The 17980-nt window shown below is 42.0% G+C and overlaps 2 protein-coding genes across 3 annotated transcripts in view; one reads left to right on the forward strand and one right to left on the reverse strand.

Annotated features, from left to right (window-relative positions):
• Positions 1-9002, forward strand: part of abcb11.2 (ATP binding cassette subfamily B member 11, gene 2) — a 54725-nt gene extending 45723 nt beyond the window's left edge. The window contains exons 23-29 of the mRNA XM_004917707.3: positions 70-273; positions 627-868; positions 2503-2659; positions 2779-2976; positions 3715-3921; positions 4619-4765; positions 7325-9002. Of these exons, the coding sequence (XP_004917764.1) occupies positions 70-273; positions 627-868; positions 2503-2659; positions 2779-2976; positions 3715-3921; positions 4619-4765; positions 7325-7525 (1356 nt within the window). The 3' untranslated portion in view covers positions 7526-9002. The remainder of the gene's footprint in view (positions 1-69; positions 274-626; positions 869-2502; positions 2660-2778; positions 2977-3714; positions 3922-4618; positions 4766-7324) is intronic.
• Positions 9003-11819: 2817 nt separating this feature from the next.
• nostrin (nitric oxide synthase trafficking) overlaps positions 11820-17980 on the reverse strand; it is a 45630-nt gene continuing 39469 nt past the window's right edge. For both annotated transcript variants that reach the window (XM_012971311.3, XM_012971308.3), the window contains one exon: positions 11820-14915. In XM_012971311.3, coding sequence (XP_012826765.2) covers positions 14788-14915 — 128 coding nt within the window. In that variant the 3' untranslated portion in view covers positions 11820-14787. The remainder of the gene's footprint in view (positions 14916-17980) is intronic.

Genomic DNA, 17980 nt, shown 5'->3' on the forward strand with positions numbered 1-17980 from the left:
ATGAAGGCTTATACAACTAATGACTGAAAATGTGTATCAATCTAACCAGACTCTTTTTCATTTTTATAGGCAACTGGATCCCAGATTGGAATGATTGTGAACGCGATCTCTAACATCGGTGTTGCCCTTATTATTGCTTTCTACTTTAGCTGGAAGCTGACCCTGGTGATCATGTGCTTCCTGCCATTCTTGGCCGTGTCTGGGGCTCTGCAAGCCAAGATGCTCACCGGGTTTGCGAATCAAGACAAGCATGCTATGGAATCTGCTGGAAGGGTAGGTTTTATTTAACTCTTTTATGACAGCTAAAGAACCATCCGGCCCTTAGTCAGACCTATTATTGTATAGTAGTATAGACCTTCACAGGAGAAGGCTTCTCAACTGTTTCTTCTTTAAACCTACATAATTGCTGTAAATGCTTGTTCCAGTGTGTTGATGTGTTCTTACAATTACATACTATACTGCTTTATATGAGGGGATGGTTTTATAAATTAAATATGATAAATTCCAAAACTATTGTTACAGTGAAAACAACTAAAAAGACCCTGCTTCTTGCTTTAGAATGTAAAGAATTAAAAGAACCTCTGCCTGCTTAGAAATATTGTTAACAATCCACTAACATTTTCTAGATATCAAGTGAAGCTCTAGGAAATATCAGAACAATTGCAGGAATAGCCAAGGAGAAGACCTTTGTGGATATGTATGAGGAACAGCTGGAGGCTCCGTACAGATCTGCAATCAAGAAAGCCAACGTCTATGGATTATGTTTCGGCTTTGCGCAGTGTATTGTTTTCATTGCTAACACTGTGTCATACAGATATGGTGGATATTTGGTAGATAAGGAAGGTCTTCACTACAGTTTTGTGTTCAGGTAAAATTGGCATAGTATTGCTATAAAACTGACATTATACTAGAAGGTAATGGAATATGCAGTCTGATTGATAATGGGACCTAGGTAATGATGGTGGAAACTTGTGGGTGTCAAGATAGAAAATTTTTCAAAGGGACAAAGAAAATGAAAAGACTTAAGACAGTGATCCCCAACCAGGGGTTGCTCACCAACCCCTTGGATGTTGCTCCCAGTGGCCTCACAGCAGGGGCTTAGTTTTGAATTCCTGGCTTGGAGGCAAGTTTTGGTTGTATAAAAACGAGGTGCACTGCCAAACAGAGCCTCCTTTAGGCTGCCAGTACACATAGGGGCTACCAAATATCCATCATAGCCCATATTTGGACCCCCCCAGGAACTTTTTTCATGCTTGTGGTGCTCCCCAGCTCTTATTTGATTGGGCTTATGGGTAAAAAAGGTTGGGTTCCCTGATTTAAGAGATTATTTACTTACCTTGTGCAAAAACCCAGCATCCTAAAGTTATTTGTACCTATGTTGCAGTGGGTGCCTATTCTAAATCTCTGGCTTGGAGACAAGTTTTGGAAGCACAGAAACACCGTTTTACTCCAAGCAGAGCCTCCTGCGGGCCAGCAGTCACATGGGGCTACCAAATAGCCAATCATAGCCCTTAATTAGCACCCTCAAGGAACTCTTTTACATCTCAGTTAAAAAGGTTGGGGATCTCTGTTCTTTACAATAGGTCAAATAAGTTATTCTAGTGATGAGTGAACCTTTTCCAATGGATTAGCGGCAAAATTTCCCATTTCCTCATTGGCAATTTTTTTTGTGAAACTGTGGCAAAAATTGGCTGCAACAAAAAATTCAAAAATAAAAGAAAAATGCCCCTTGACTATAATGTATTTGGAGTGAGAAGAAAAAAAAAGTAGACGCATTTTGCAGCTTTTTCAAAAGTTAATTTTTTGGCAAAGCGATATGGGATAGATTCACTCATCACCAGTTACTTCAAATGTGATCTGCAGCCTCCCATCTCTGGATAGACCATAACTGGTCACATTGATCATAGCAGTTAAAGCTATCCATTCCGTGGATCAGCTGTGGCATTTGCATGTGGCATTTTGATGGAGTAAAGCCATAGAGGCATCTACCAAATGAAGGAGCTGCTTCTAACAGTCACTGTTCTGTACTAGGGAATTAAAAGTTTTTCAGTTAACACTGAATATTCACATATTAACATGCCTACTCTATAGTAATGGCTTGTAAGAGAGAACGTTTGACAGCAGTAAACAGGGGGGGTTCAATATCTGTTCTTTACAGAAATCAGGACACAAATATCTCATAAATGTCTCTCTCTATCTGGGGACTTCATTAACCCCCTAGAAATAAAGGAAAGGTTGCCATGCAGGTCTAATGTAGATTGTTGGAAAAGCCACAGTGCTTCTGTCCTCTCTATTGGCATTTTTCAAAGTATTTCTGCTGCAAAGTCAGTGACCATGATATGTCACATATCTTAATATCTTAGCCACCAACCTGTTGCATTTTAGAGAAAGAGTCTTAAGTATAAAGATTCCTCTCAAAGCAAAGTAAATGGTGTTTGCCTTTCTGCAACATGTCGGTGTTTTCTCTATTGAAATGTAACCATTTATTGTCATTAAATCCAGGGTGATATCCTCCATTGTGACCAGTGGAACTGCTTTAGGAAGAGCTTCATCCTATACTCCAGATTATGCCAAAGCTAAAATCTCGGCAGCCCGCTTCTTTAAACTGGTGGATCGCATTCCAAAAATCAGTGTATACACTGACCATGGAGAAAGATGGGTGAGTTATATTGTCAGGGTCTAAGATGTCTATTGATCATAAGAATTGGGTTAAATGGGTTGCCTTAAATAACAGGGAAATCTGCATTTTGTCAACCTTCACTGTCATTTTGTTCTCAGCCTGATTTTAAAGGAAGCATTGACTTTCAAGACTGCAAATTCACCTACCCGACACGCCCAGATATCCAAGTTCTAAATGGCCTAGATGTTTCGGTAAAGCCGGGACAGACCCTTGCCTTTGTGGGCAGCAGTGGATGTGGGAAAAGTACCAGCGTACAGCTTCTAGAGAGGTTTTATGATCCAGACAAGGGCAAAGTGGTAAGCATCACCCTGATTACCTGCATGTATAAAGCCCCCCGCTGAGATGAAAGAAGCACCCAGCCAAAGGGGAGATTTACAACACCATTCTAGCACATTACAGGGGCAGGGAGAAACAGATTAGGGCTGATATTAATATAGAAGTCATGAATGACGTATGAGGCATGAAGACTGTACTTCACAGTGCTTGACATATTATTGGGGTTATGCAGTCTAATTACACCCTTAATTGAACTTATATTGGGGAAAATTGGGCAATATTAAAATAGTGAGACTAGTAAAGGGCAAGTAAGCTTTTAATGAGTGGGGATTGTTTACACTACAGATGTATTTAAGGGTTACATAGTTACATAGTTAAGTTGGGTTGAAAAAAGACCAAAGTCTATCAAGCCATCCAAGCGATGACAATGAATAAATATATAAGAGTAGTATACAATGCATTCTCTGGTGCCCTATTCACCACTAGAACTTTACAGAGAACCTGAGGGCATCTGTTGGCATTTCTGTTAATGAATGGTTTATACATTAGATAGTTTCAATAAGAAGCTGGATGCCTAGATCTGATATAAATAGCTAAAACTGGATGAAAAACATCTGTATCATATGTGAAAAAGCACATGAAAAACAAATTAATGGTCTGGATAACCAGTTTTCTACAATTCATTTTAAACTACATTTGCTTGCAGTTTTCCTTTGACGCGGTACATATCGAATCATATTTTGTTTATCCTTTAACAGCTCATAGATGGGCACAACAGCAAGAACGTCAATGTTGCTTTCCTCCGCTCTAAAATTGGCATTGTATCTCAGGAACCTGTGCTGTTTGACTGCAGCATAATTGAAAATATCAGATATGGAGATAATAATCAAGAACTTTCTAAGGACAAGATCATTGAAGCTTCCAAGAAAGCCCAACTGCATGACTTTGTCATGGGGCTTCCAGATGTAAGTTCAGAGATCTAGAGAAGTTACTACCATTTATTTCATATCCAACCCAAAACTCATTATTAGGGTACATTTCAGAACCACTCAGAGATGACTCCACAATATGCATGGGACCTGACTGTATCAGTTATAGTGTTGGTTGTATCTAACTAGTAAGAACATAAATATCATTTCATGGGTTGTTGGAGTTCTTAACGTATAACAGAACCTGCAATAGATATAGATCCATAATCCAGAAATGCTAATTGCTGTATAAATAAAGATACAATCAAGGTATATATACTGTAGCTAGCAGTGGTTGCCAACCTATCTACATTGCACATGTGATCCTAATCCTTATGGCTTCTCCCGAAGGCCCCCAAGTTCTGCTCCCTAGTCACTACTTTACAGACCTTACTCTGTAGTGACTTTGTATGGTATTCAAGAAGAGCCCCAATACATTAGAAAGCCACTCCCTAGGACTAGACAGCAAAACAGTTTGTAACCTGCTGGAATTGAGGTCAGACCCATGTTTTAACTAAGTTTAACATATACTGGGCTTTTTCATATCCCCTGAGATGTTTCCCTATACATTTAATGGGTTGCAATAGTAAAACATATGGGCATGTTTGATTGGGGTGCCATTTTGCCTGTAGGATTGTGAAAAGTATAACTTTTACATGAATAAAAGACTGGTATTTCTTGTTTCATGTTTCAGAAATATGACACCAATGTCGGGGCCCACGGGTCTCAGCTTTCTCGTGGACAGAAGCAGCGAATCGCGATTGCCCGAGCAATTGTCAGAGACCCTAAAATTCTGCTTCTTGATGAAGCCACCTCAGCTCTAGATACAGAAAGTGAAAAGGTAAGTACCAAATGGAACTGCAAAACGAATTGGGGCAGAAAGGGCCACATGTTAAGTCACGTCCTGCCCTGATACTGCAAGCTGTCTATGACATTGTGTGATATTTTGGGGGCTTTTACTTATTCTTCCTATTGCTCACCTGTCTCACCTGCTACCTTTTGAATAGATCTCCCATCTACTCTGACAAACCATTTTTTGTATGGCCTTCATCTATTACTTCAGCCCCACTACATTTCCTGATCCCATACCCCATGCTTATCCACTGTTTTAGTTGTCTACCTATTCACTGTTTAGTTTTCTCCCTGGTCAACATCAAGACCACCTTCAATTAACTTAAATTGTGTGAACCCCTTCTGTTCCCTCACCATTTCTCAGCAGTCTGGGTTGCCGTCTGCTTTCCACTTCCCCACATGCTCCTGGATTGCCTTACTGCCTAGGTTTAGTTCCGCTATGCACTTTTCCCTTTTGTTGTATTAAGTCCTTTGCCTTTTGCATTGCGGCCTTCCTTATGGATCTAATGGAGTTATGTAAAAAAGACACTTACCCTCATATGTAATAAAATACACTAAGGGCTACATTCATGAAATCAAGAGTTTGAATCCCAAATGGGAAAAAATCGGATTGGACACGATAATTTCTGCTGATCGCAAATATCACGAAAATGCTAACGAAAAATTCGTATTGGCGATCCAAAATTTTTGTACCGAACGATTGTAAACAGCGGGAAAACCTTTCCAACTTTGATCCTTCTGTGCACGGTTTTGGAAGCCTCCCATAGGAATCAATGGCACTCTGCAGCTCCAACCTGGCCCAAGGAAAGTCTCCCATAGGGCTCAATGGCACTCTGCAGCTCCAACCTGGCCCAAGGAAAGCCTCCCATAGGACCCAATGGCACTCTGCAGCTCCAACCTGGCCCAAGGAAAGTCTCCCATAGGGCTCAATGGCACTCTGCAGCTCCAACCCGGCCCAAGGAAAGTCTCCCATAGGGCTCAATGGCACTCTGCAGCTCCAACCTGGCCCAAGGAAAGCCTCCCATAGGGCTCAATGGCACTCTGCAGCTCCAACCTGGCCCAAGGAAAGTCTCCCATAGAGCTCAGTGGCAGTCTGCAGCTCCAACCTGGCCCAAGGAAAGTCTCCCATAGGGCTCAATGGCACTCTGCAGCTCCAACCTGGCCCAAGGAAAGTCTCCCATAGGGCTCAATGGCACTCTGCAGCTCCAACCTGGCCCAAGGAAAGCCTCCCATAGGACCCAATGGCACTCTGCAGCTCCAACCTGGCCCAAGGAAAGTCTCCCATAGGGCTCAATGGCACTCTGCAGCTCCAACCCGGCCCAAGGAAAGTCTCCCATAGGGCTCAATGGCACTCTGCAGCTCCAACCTGGCCCAAGGAAAGTCTCCCATAGAGCTCAGTGGCAGTCTGCAGCTCCAACCTGGCCCAAGGAAAGTCTCCCATAGGGCTCAATGGCACTCTGCAGCTCCAACCTGGCCCAAGGAAAGCCTCCCATAGGGCTCAATGGCACTCTGCAGCTCCAACCCGGCCCAAGGAAAGCCTCCCATAGGGCTCAATGGCACTCTGCAGCTCCAACCTGGCTCAAGGAAAGTCTCCCATAGGGCTCAATGGCACTCTGCAGCTCCAACGTGGCCCAAGGAAAGCCTCCCATAGGGCTCAATGGCACTCTGCAGCTCCAACCCGGCGCAAGGAAAGTCTCCCATAGGGCTCAATGGCACTCTGCAGCTCCAACCCGGCTCAAGGAAAGTCTCCCATAGGGCTCAATGGCACTCTGCAGCTCCAACCTGGCTCAAGGAAAGCCTCCCATAGGGCTCAATGGCACTCTGCAGCTCCAACCCGGCCCAAGGAAAGTCTCCCATAGGGCTCAATGGCACTCTGCAGCTCCAACCCGGCCCAAGGAAAGTCTCCCATAGGGCTCAATGGCACTCTGCAGCTCCAACCCGGCCCAAGGAAAGTCTCCCATAGGGCTCAATGGCACTCTGCAGCTCCAACCCGGCCCAAGGAAAGTCACGATAACGAAGCTTGAATGAATCCGAAACTTTCGTATTCAGCGCGACAATACAATTTTGTCTCACAAATTTTGTTGCAAGGTACGAAATTGTTGCGCAAGCTACGAAATTGTTGCTGAAAATACACATGCAGCATTCGAACGAACCAATCTGAATTTTTCCCATTCGGGATTCGAACTCATGATTTCATGAATGTACCCCTAAGTTTGCCCAGTAGCAGTCAGCCATAGCAACCAATTAGATGTTTGCATTTAAACAGTTAAATTCTATCTGCTGATTGGTTGCTATGGGTTACTGCTCCTGGGCAGCTACCTTGTGCTGGTGCAGTTTTCTGCTAACAGTAGCACCGGCCCGGGGTATCAGGTAAGTGATGCTTAAGAATGCTTAATATTTGCAAACCCCCCGTGATTGTACCTTTCCTTCTACTTTACATTTCACCAAAGAATGTATTTGCATAGCAATGAACTAAATGAAAGTGTGAATATTACGTAGGTAAAACAATACGGTTGATGAAATATAAATTGTGGCTGTTTATATCTAGACGGTCCAAGCCGCCCTTGACAGAGCCAGAGAAGGACGCACTTGCATCGTCATCGCCCATCGCTTATCAACAATTCAGAATTCAGACATCATCGCGGTCATGTCTCGAGGAATTGTCATAGAGAAGGGAAACCATGAAGAACTAATGGAGAAGAAGGGAGCCTATTACAAACTTGTTACAACCGGAGCGCCAATCAGTTAACGGTCCAATAGAGGCAGGAAAAGCTTTGCTGGAACGAGCCAGTGAATTTCAAGTGTTTGCTCAAAGGGATGAAACCCAGTGAAGGAGTGTATGACATCTGCTTTTAAAGATCATTTTCACACTTTCATTCACTCCATTAACTTCTACATTTACCACTACATTTTAGTTAAACTGCTATTTTAATCTCTAGTCAACATTACAGGAATAGATAATTAGCTGTTGTATGAGGCAAAACTTCTGTAGTGTTTGGCAAGAGATGTGGTTAAATCTCGGGGATGCTTTGCGCTCTGGTTACTGGCAGCAGTTGGTCAGTAGATGTGCACTTAGCCCTAAACATCTATTAACAGTCCAGTGTTGCAATTCAACTGGAAGGTTAATTCCATGAATGTAGGGAATGGCACTATCCAAGGGCTGTAAATATTAATGTGTATTATATTTATTACATTCGAGGTGTGTACATGCAGTTTGAAAGTTCATTCTCTAAGTCAGGTTTCTGAAGGCAGAAATGGAAAGAGACGACATTATAGAGAACCAAGTTGGGAGTTATATATAAAGAAGCAAGTGTAGATGTAGTGTATGCACTTATTTAATGGGATTTAACGCAAGGAAGATTAATTTAACATTGGTAACTAATCCATATGTAATCTTGTTGGGTATAAATAATAACACCCTTTCCTATTACATTTTACCAACATACCATAGTACTTTTACTCCATGTCTTGTGCCAGTTCCCTATAACCACTAATGGGAATGCAGTTTGGCAGATTACTCTAGATCAGGGGACCCCAACCTTTCTTACTCCTGAGCCACAGTCAGATGTAAAAAGACTTGGAGAGCAACACAAGCACCATAAAAGTTCATGGAGGAGCCAAATAAGGGCTGTGATTGGCTATTAGGCAGCCTCTATGCAAACTATCAGCTTACAGGGGCTTTATTTGGTAGTAAATCTTGTTTTTATTCAACCAAAACTTTCCCCCAAGTCAGGAATTCAAAAATAACTCCCTGGTTTGGGGGCACTGAGAGCAACATCCAAGGGGTTGGGGAGCAACATGTTACTCACAATCCACTGGTTGGGGATCACTGCTCTATAGGACAGCTTTCAGTGTTATACTAGGATAGCTCTGGCTACATGTGTATGTTAAACAAGAATAAAGTAGTAGAGTAAAGTTTTCATGCAACACATTTTGTGTTTAGAATAAGTTTGAATGCATTGTGGGCTTGAGTTGCCATACAATAACCCTCTGACATCTGTGTGTGTTTGTCATATATGTACGTAGGTAAATGTACATTGATATTTGTAAATGTTCTTAATCCTATGCGTGCAGACACAACACAAAGAGTTTATTTAACGGAATATTGCTAATTCTGCCAAATAGGTGATCATATTATGTAAAACTTAATTATTTGCATCTCAAAAGATTTATTTTTTCTGTGATTTTATATAAAATAAAGGTCCTTAATACAATCGCTAACCTTACACTGTTGTAACATTTTATTGCTCTTTTTGGGGATGTCAGGTTATTTCATGCATTTAGTTTAGCTGTTCCAGTCATCATTCATAGTTAATACAAAGAACATGTATGGGACCTATTATCCGGAATGCTTGTGATCTGGGATTTCCCAGGGAAGAGATTGGTCAGTAGTTAAAATCTCGATACTCTAAGGCTACTAAAAAATAATTGAAACATTAAACAAACCCAATAGGGCTGTTCTGCCCCCAATAAGGGGTAATTATATCTTAGTTGGGATCAAGTACAGGTACTGTTTTATTATTACAGAGAAAAGGGAATCATTTAACCATTAAATAAACCCAATAGGGCTGTTCTGCCCCCAATAAGGAGTAATTATATCTTAGTTGGGATCAAGTACAAGGTACTGTTTTATTATTACAGAGAAAAGGGAATCATTTAACCATTAAATAAACCCAATAGGGCTGTTCTGCCCCCAATAAGGGGTAATTATATCTTAGTTGGGATCAAGTACAGGTACTGTTTTATTATTACAGAGAAAAGGGAATCATTTAACCATTAAATAAACCCAATAGGATTGTTCTGCCCCCAATAAGGGGTAATTATATCTTAGTTGGGATCAAGTACAGGTACTGTTTTATTATTACAGAGAAAAGGGAATCATTTAACCATTAAATAAACCCAATAGGGCTGTTCTGCCCCCAATAAGGGGTAATTATATCTTAGTTGGGATCAAGTACAATGTACTGTTTAATTGGATTGACTACTGCCATGTTAAAATTGTGGCACCATTTACAGTATGTCTAAATGTGACCTGCCAGGGTCAGGCAAATAAGAAAAAGGCACATAATTAAAAAACTATAACAATTTTATAATAAAGATCAATTAAAAAGTTGCTTAGAACTCGGCACTCTATAACATACTAAAAGTAAACTTAAAGGTGAACTACCCCTTTAATGGGTCAAGTCCTTAGCACCAAAACAGGGCAATTGCATAAAAACCACAGTGAATGCACAGGATTGCTACAGAGGGATAAGAAAACTGGGGACCTGTCTGCTCAGTGGTGTAACTACCTGGGGTGCAGGTAGTGCAATTGCACCCGGACCTGCACTGAATGTGGGCAGTTGTCCAGATAAGGAGGTAGGGGGTTCCCAGGGTGGGGGCCCATAGGGGGTAGTGTGCCATAAAGGGGTGGGGGACTGGGTACAAATCATCAGATCCTGCACCTGGGCCTGTCAAACCCTAGTTACACCCACCGTGTCTGCTACTACTGACCTGTATGCACAGATTTACCCAAAGCAGAGGCTGGCAATAATGTAGTCGCTCTACATACTGTATGCAAGGGAACTCCAACTCCATAGCATTGGCACAACAGCAAATCCCAGTGAGCATCACTCTCTACCATTGCCACTAGGGCTGGCTTGCCTCCGGCTTCAATGTCAAATCAAATGCATGATAATGTACAGAAAGAATAAAATAGAAAGGCCTAGAAGATAACAGTGATATATACATCATCTAGATTCTTGATTAGAGAGTGGAGACAGGTTGTTCAAATTGTAATGAAATGAGTTAAATGAAGATAAGAATTTTCTGCCCAAAATCAAAGGAAATCATAATGCTGCTCTTAACAATAGTAATATCTATGATTAAACCAAAAATAGGTGGGCAAGATAAATAATCTTGGATTTTATTTTACGGACGTCATTACAGAGCTGCTGGATTTTTGAAAAGGAAAATAAAGAGACATACCCAGTGTTAGAAGCACAAAGGGAAGAAGATAAGGCATTTATAGCCTCCATTAATGAGAGATAAAGTCATGAATCACCAGCAGATACAGTGTAGGGGATTTTCCCACTGATTAGCGAGAGCAAAGGAAAATGATAAAACACTGACACACTGAATTCAAATATCTAGGTACATCTATTTGATTAAACAAGGAATATGAAGATTGAACAATTAAGTAAAAAATTATCACAGAACTACATTTCATAAGTAACGAGAATTACTAATTGCACTTAGTATTCAGTTCAAAATGGAAACTCCGTTTCAAAGTTAAGAGTACACAGGGATCTTTTATGTTTTTGAACAGCCCAAAATGTCTGAAATCACCCACTGTAATCCCCTCAAAGTGTCTTCAACAAGTTTTTATATGATAGCCCTGAAATGCGGAGCACCACTTTACCAGGCCACTATGGCCTAACAAGCATTTTCAGGAAACTGCAATGTAAGCCAGTGTGGGTTGATTTTGGACTTTAAGGTACCTGTACCATGTTTTCAGACTGCTTAAAATGACAGCACTAGTGCTCAAAGTGTCCCATTTGTCATTATCCTAAGCCCGTTGTTAAAGTTCTTTCAGTTCAAGTCCCACTTGAATGTTCAACTTTTGGTCAGGGCTGGGCTTTCAGGCAACTAGGAGAACAAAGGTCCATTCTCCCAAATATTCACCCTAACTGGCCCCAAGGCTGGTTACCCCCCTTTTAATTCTTAAACTCCCATGGGGGGATAGTCCTATGGTCTGGGAGCCACTGCCTTACAGTTTGGGAACCACTGCCCAAGGTTGTAACCTTCTAACCATGTTGACTTATGGATATAGATATTGTTAGGAATGACCAATATGCTGATTGCTCTAGAAGTGCAGTGTAGTGTTTCTTATGATAAATGACTATTTTTTAAATTGACTATGCTTTCTGATGTACTGGTGCTGTGTCCCAGTATAAAAAGTCACCTCATATGGAAAATATTGTGGCAAATAAAATGAGTTTCTGTTTCAAAATACCCCAGTAGAACGGTGTGCACAGTATGTATTTAAAAATCCAACAAACTCAACAGATTGGAAGGATATTTATTGTAAGAATATTCTTTATATACAAAAAAAGGAACCATTCCACGGACTGAAGAAGCCACTGAGATGAGTGATGAAACTCATTCAGAAAGTCAAGGTCCCCCATTCTGAAGTATAAGGATCTGTATCCAACGGTGATCATGGTGGGGAAGGGGGCAAAGTGCCAAAAGTATGTTTTCTGCACCTTGCACCTTGTCCCATTGTTATAAATGAGTCCTCAGATCTTTACTTTAGAGTGTTCTGTACAGTATTTTTATTTTTTTATTAGTAACAAAAAAATGTCAATTTAAGAAACAAACAAAAAAAAAAAATCAGAGGCGAGAAAGCCCCAGTAAAAATGTGTGAACATGTCCTATTAAATGGGCAACTTTAACAATTAGTGACGCTCCCGGCTCCTGACCAGGCTGATTCATTTATTTATGTTTTAATACTTGATATTTTTATTTCTAAAGAGCTGGGAAGAGCAAAGACAGTCGGCAGATTAAGCAAAATATAGATTATACAAAATGTATATAAGGAAGTGAAAGCTGCTGTAGGATAGGTCTATGTATGATTATTGCCCTAGGTTTGGGCTCTCTGCTTACTGGAACAGGGTAACAACCCTATTGTTTTACCAGTGTTATTTTAATAGTAGTTACTAACAACAGCTAGCATACACTGCAGGGAGTTGTTAAGCCCTCCAATTACACACCTTTTTAACCTGTGAATCCTTGCCTATCCTGTGAAGCCCTATGTTGTTCTGAGAATTCTTGCCTTGACTGTGACTCCTAGCTTGTAATGCCTTGCTATTGCATTCTTGTATCCTGCTTCATACTGTCCTATTCTACAACTGCTCCATCCAGCTCCAGTCTTTCCAGTTCTACACTCGATCTCTCCTCCTCCACTGTCCTGTTCTACAGCCACTCCGTCCTGCTCAAGTCTGCCCTGTTCTACACTCAATCTCTCCTCCTCCACCGTCCTGTTCTACAGCCACTCCGTCCTGCTCAAGTCTGCCCTGTTCTACACTCAATCTCTCCTCCTCCACCATCCTGTTCTACAGCCACTCCGTCCTGCTCAAGTCTGTCCTGTTCTACACTCAATCTCTCCTCCTCCACCTTCCTGTTCTACAGCCACTCCGTCCTGCTCAAGTCTGCCCTGTTCTACACTCAATCTCTCTTGCTCCACCTTCCTGTTCTACAGCCACTCCGTCCTGCTCAAGTCTGCCCTGTTCTACACTCAATCTCTCTTGCTCCACCTTCCTGTTCTACAGCCACTCCGTCCTGCTCAAGTCTGCCCTGTTCTACACTCAATCTCTCTTGCTCCACCTTCCTGTTCTACAGCCACTCCGTCCTGCTCAAGTCTGCCCTGTTCTACACTCAATCTCTCCTGCTCCACCTTCCTGTTCTACAGCCACTCTGTCCTGCTCAAGTCTGCCCTGTTCTACACTCAATCTCTCCTGCTCCACCTTCCTGTTCTCCAGCCACTCCGTCCTGCTCAAGTCTGCCCTGTTTTACACTCAATCTCTCCTGCTCCACAGTCCTGTTCTACACCCACTCCATCCTGCTCAAGTCTGCCCTGTTCTACACTCAATCTCTCCTGCTCCACCTTCCTGTTCTACAGCCACTCCGTCCTACTCAAGTCTGCCCTGTTCTACACTCAATCTCTCCTGCTCCACAGTCCTGTTCTACAGCCACTCCGTCCTGCTCAAGTCTGCCCTGTTCTACACTTAATCTCTCCTGCTCCACCTTCCTGTTCTACAGCCACTCCGTCCTACTCAAGTCTGCCCTGTTCTACACTCAATCTCTCCTGCTCCACCGTCCTGTTCTACAGCCACTCCGTCCTACTCAAGTCTGCCCTGTTCTACACTCAATCTCTCCTGCTCCACAGTCCCGTTCTACAGCCACTCCGTCCTACTCAAGTCTGCCCTGTTCTACACTCAATCTCTCCTGCTCCACCGTCCTGTTCTACAGCCACTCTTTCCTGCTCAAGTCTGCCCTGTTCTACACTCAATCTCTCCTGCTCCACCTTCCTGTTCTACAGCCACTCCGTCCTGCTCAAGTCTGCCCTGTTTTACACTCAATCTCTCCTGCGACACAGTCCTGTTCTACAGCCACTTCGTCCTACTCAAGTCTGCCCTGTTCTACACTCAATCTCTCCTGCTCCACCATCCTGTTCTACAGCCACTCCGTCCTGCTCAAGTCTGCCCTGTTCTAAGCCTGCTCTGCCCTTGTTGGAGCGATGACCCCATCGGCACACATCGGCCGTCCATTGCCTGAAACACTCAACTTCACCTTTAGAATTCCATTCCAGTAATATGTTGAAGGATTCTGGAAGTTGTAGCCCAGCAACATCTAGGGACCCACGGTTAAGAGAAAAGTTACACCATAAACACTGTATTTTTATCACACAATATCAAAAGAAATAACTATTTTTAGAAACTACTTGAAACATTTACCTGCCATTTTAGATGACATTTCTCAAACATAAGGTGGGCAGTTTTTTCTTTAACAACTAAGATTTAATAATAAATTAAGCTTCACAAAACAGCACAGTAAATGCTGAATGAGTCATTTACCGTTACATAATAAATATAAACATTATGGGGGCTGGACAACAAGCTAGCCCAAAAATGTTTTATTAAAAAAAATAATTAAATTTTACTTCAAATGTAATAAAACTTTGTGGAATATGATGAATCTGGGTGCAGCCTGCCTACCCTTTATTAAAGAACTAGAAAGTGGATCAGGATTTTGTATTCTAAGGGGCCTACTTATTAAACTCCAGATCATATTTTTCCCCAATTTGCCAAAATTAAAAATGTTAAATTCCAAAAATTGATAAATCAGCCTCCTAGCTATGGTAGTGACCATGAATTACAGAATTACAGCGCTGATCTATTTACAAATAAGCAATTTGGCCTTAATTAAAGCAAGTTTATGCCAGGTCCGTGAATGCTACAGTACATTTGGCAACTATGCATGAGATGATTGATCTGCCATCTGCTCTTGAACATACGTAGAGGGAAAGTAGCCTTTCTTTCCATTGAGGCTTCCGTACCACCAGCCGTCATCATCCTTGTGATGAATTTCTAGAAGATCACCTGTGGAAAAAACGTCATCAATATATTGATACCATAGAGTGTAGCATTTACTTGTTGAGGAGATCTGGATGGTCTTAACATTTTGGCTCTTTAAAACTGTGAGTATTTGCTCTCTTTCGAATCTGGTGAGACCCTCACACATGTTCTTGTTACAGCATTATTAGCGGCAATGTAACAAATATAAAATGCAGCATACAGATTCTCGTAACTTTACTCGTAATTTCAGTAATATTGGTTAGAATGGGCAAGGACTTGGTGGGGGATTATGACATTTATGACAAGCGAGATACAGGTGAAAACATGGGTGGAACCTCTGAATTAAGGGCCTGATATCATTAGAAATAGCCTAGGTTATTTAAAGAAGAACTAAATCTCAACAAAAGAAGTAGGGCAGATATGTTTGGTCATTATAGAGCAGAGGTGGGCAAACTACGGCCCGCGGGCCACATCTGGGCCGTTGGTCTTTTTAATCCGGCCCGCCGACATGGGCCCCTTAAAAGAAATATGGGCCCTGATTGGTTGCACCCTGTGCATGCGCACAACATTAGCAAAAGTATGCTGGGTGGGGACAGAAGTCAGAGGATGCCAAAGCAGCCGCATGGAGCAGCGCCGCAGGGAGCAATTCCGCAGGTCCCTGGGGGGGTGATGGAGGACGCTGGGGGGAGGATGCTGGGGAATGAAGCTTGAGGATGCTGGGGGGTGGAGCTGGAGGATGCTGGGGGGAGCTGCAGGAAGCTGGGGAGTGGAGCTGGAGGATGCTGGGGTGGGGAGCTGGAGGATGCTGGGCTGGGGAGCTGCAGGATCCTGGGGAGTGGAGCTGGAGGATGCTGGGGGGGGGGAGCTGCAGGATGCTGGCGAGTGGAGCTGTGGGATGCTGGAGGGGAGCTGAGAGGCCCCGTGATTTCCGATAGCAGCCTTGGGCGTAATGCTGGCCCGACCCGGCTGTAAGTGAATGTGGCCCCTGAGCCAAAAAGTTTGCCCGCCCCTGTTATAGAGGGTCATTTACATTCACAAGTGCAGTAAGCAAAGTGACATTTTTTAGTGCAATTGGCATGTTTTGTTCCCACAATGCAGAATTTTTTCAAAAATCACACAGCCGTTGCAGGCACAAGTGGGCATTGTGCCTGACACAATTACACTCCACCTGATGCAATTGTGTCCAATTTGCCGAAATTAATGCAATTACACATACATTTTGTTGCAAACTGTGACACAATTGCGCAGAAGTGCCCATAGGGGGCATTTACAACTGCAAGCACAGTTGTGTTCCCGCACTTTTTCCAGCAATGTAACCAAAATCTGTGAAATTCCAAAATGAAATCATTACCAGTAATTATATGTTAATAACAATAATATTAATAACAGTAATTATAAATGTATTCTAAAAGATAAAAACACAAGAAATCATTGACCGACCAAAAAAAAAAAAGTATTTACATGAGTGGTGCGTATACAGCTGGCACTTTGTTACTGTGACAGCAAGTAAAATAATAAAACACAAAGCAGGCAATACAGAAAAACAGATCGCCAATACGAATAAGCTGCTTTGCTGTTAGAAGTAGAACTGAGCAGATTTAACATTAGAATACTATATAAAAACAAATGCCCTGGTGAGATTACAATACAATACAGTCACCATTAGTTACAAATCATTCCAGCCGTTTCTGAGGCTCGTTGAATTGGATTCACATTCAGTAGGGATAGCGGGGACAGCGGTTCTGCACATTACAAGGTACATTTATTCTCTGTAGTAAAATTGATTCCAGTGTGTCGGAACAAAAGACCAACTTGCTGTGCCAATTTTTGAGACTTTCTCTAGAAATGCACTCTTAAATGGGCATTTTATTGTAAAGCAGTTGAAGAATGGCTACCTTTACTAAAGGAATACTATCACTTTTTTTTTAAGCTATATGCTTCCCATGTCATATAAAAAAAGTATATTTATAAAAATTCCTGTTGTTAGAATTTAGGTTGTATTTGGTTTTCTACAGCACAAAATGCTGGTAATTCTAAGTTATCTTTGACTTTTATGAAGGCCAAACAGATGGTCAGAGGGAAACATTAGCTAATTGGGACAATCTACTCCCAATAGGTTTGTATAGACCACTATTAGGATCTAGTAAATGGGTTGACTCTCTTTTCTTAGAGCCATACCAGAAAGAAGAAATTAAGCAAATGTTTTTCGCACTAACACCTAAACAGCATTATATTCTTATTTGTAAAAAAAATTCTAAATTGGTCAATACTAGTGATGGGCAAAATGTTTCGCCATGCATGGATTTGCGCCATTGAGTTTCGCCTTTGGCGGATTGTTTCCCGAAACGGATGAAAAAATTAGCCGCGGAAAAATTCGCTGCACGTCCAAAAATTGTCGCCAGCATCAAAATAATAATCGCGACAAAATAATAGCCGTGCGACAAAATAATAGCTGTGGGGGACAAAATAATAGCCGCGCGACAAAATAATAGCCGCGGACGACGAAATAATAGCCGCGCGATGAAATAATAGCCGCGGGCGACTATTTTTTTTTGACTTGCGACATTTTCGCCGTTTCGCGAATCTTTTGAAAGATTCGCAAATTTTTCGGTGAAGCACACGGGACAGATTCGCTCATCACTAGTCAATACAAATGTGATGACCAACATGTGATGACCAATATGTAAATATCCGCTGGTTTGGTAAGTTGCCAAACATGGGCCAATAAGTTGCCGTTAGCACATTTTATTGGCACCACAAAGGAGAAGGAAAGGTTAAAACTAAGTAAGCTTTATCAGAAAGGTCTATGTAAATACAGCCATAAGCACTCACAGAAACGCCTCTATCAATCTATTAGAAACACATCTAGAGTCCTCTATCAAAAGAAATACAGGATTTCTTGTCTCATTTTTTTTTTGTAAACAGAGTCTGCACGGGTCTCTCCTTTATTCCTTCTCCCCTCTCTCACAAGAATTCATAAAACTCACTCCCCCCTCCCATCAGATTGTGTAATCTGTGCTACCAACGGCTAGAGCTGTACAGCAGAAAGTTAGGAAGACCAAGCTCGAATGGCAGCTGCTATGTTAAAC

The sequence above is a fragment of the Xenopus tropicalis genome, chromosome 9 (assembly GCF_000004195.4).
Source record: "Xenopus tropicalis strain Nigerian chromosome 9, UCB_Xtro_10.0, whole genome shotgun sequence".
Lineage (NCBI taxonomy): Eukaryota > Metazoa > Chordata > Amphibia > Anura > Pipidae > Xenopus > Xenopus tropicalis.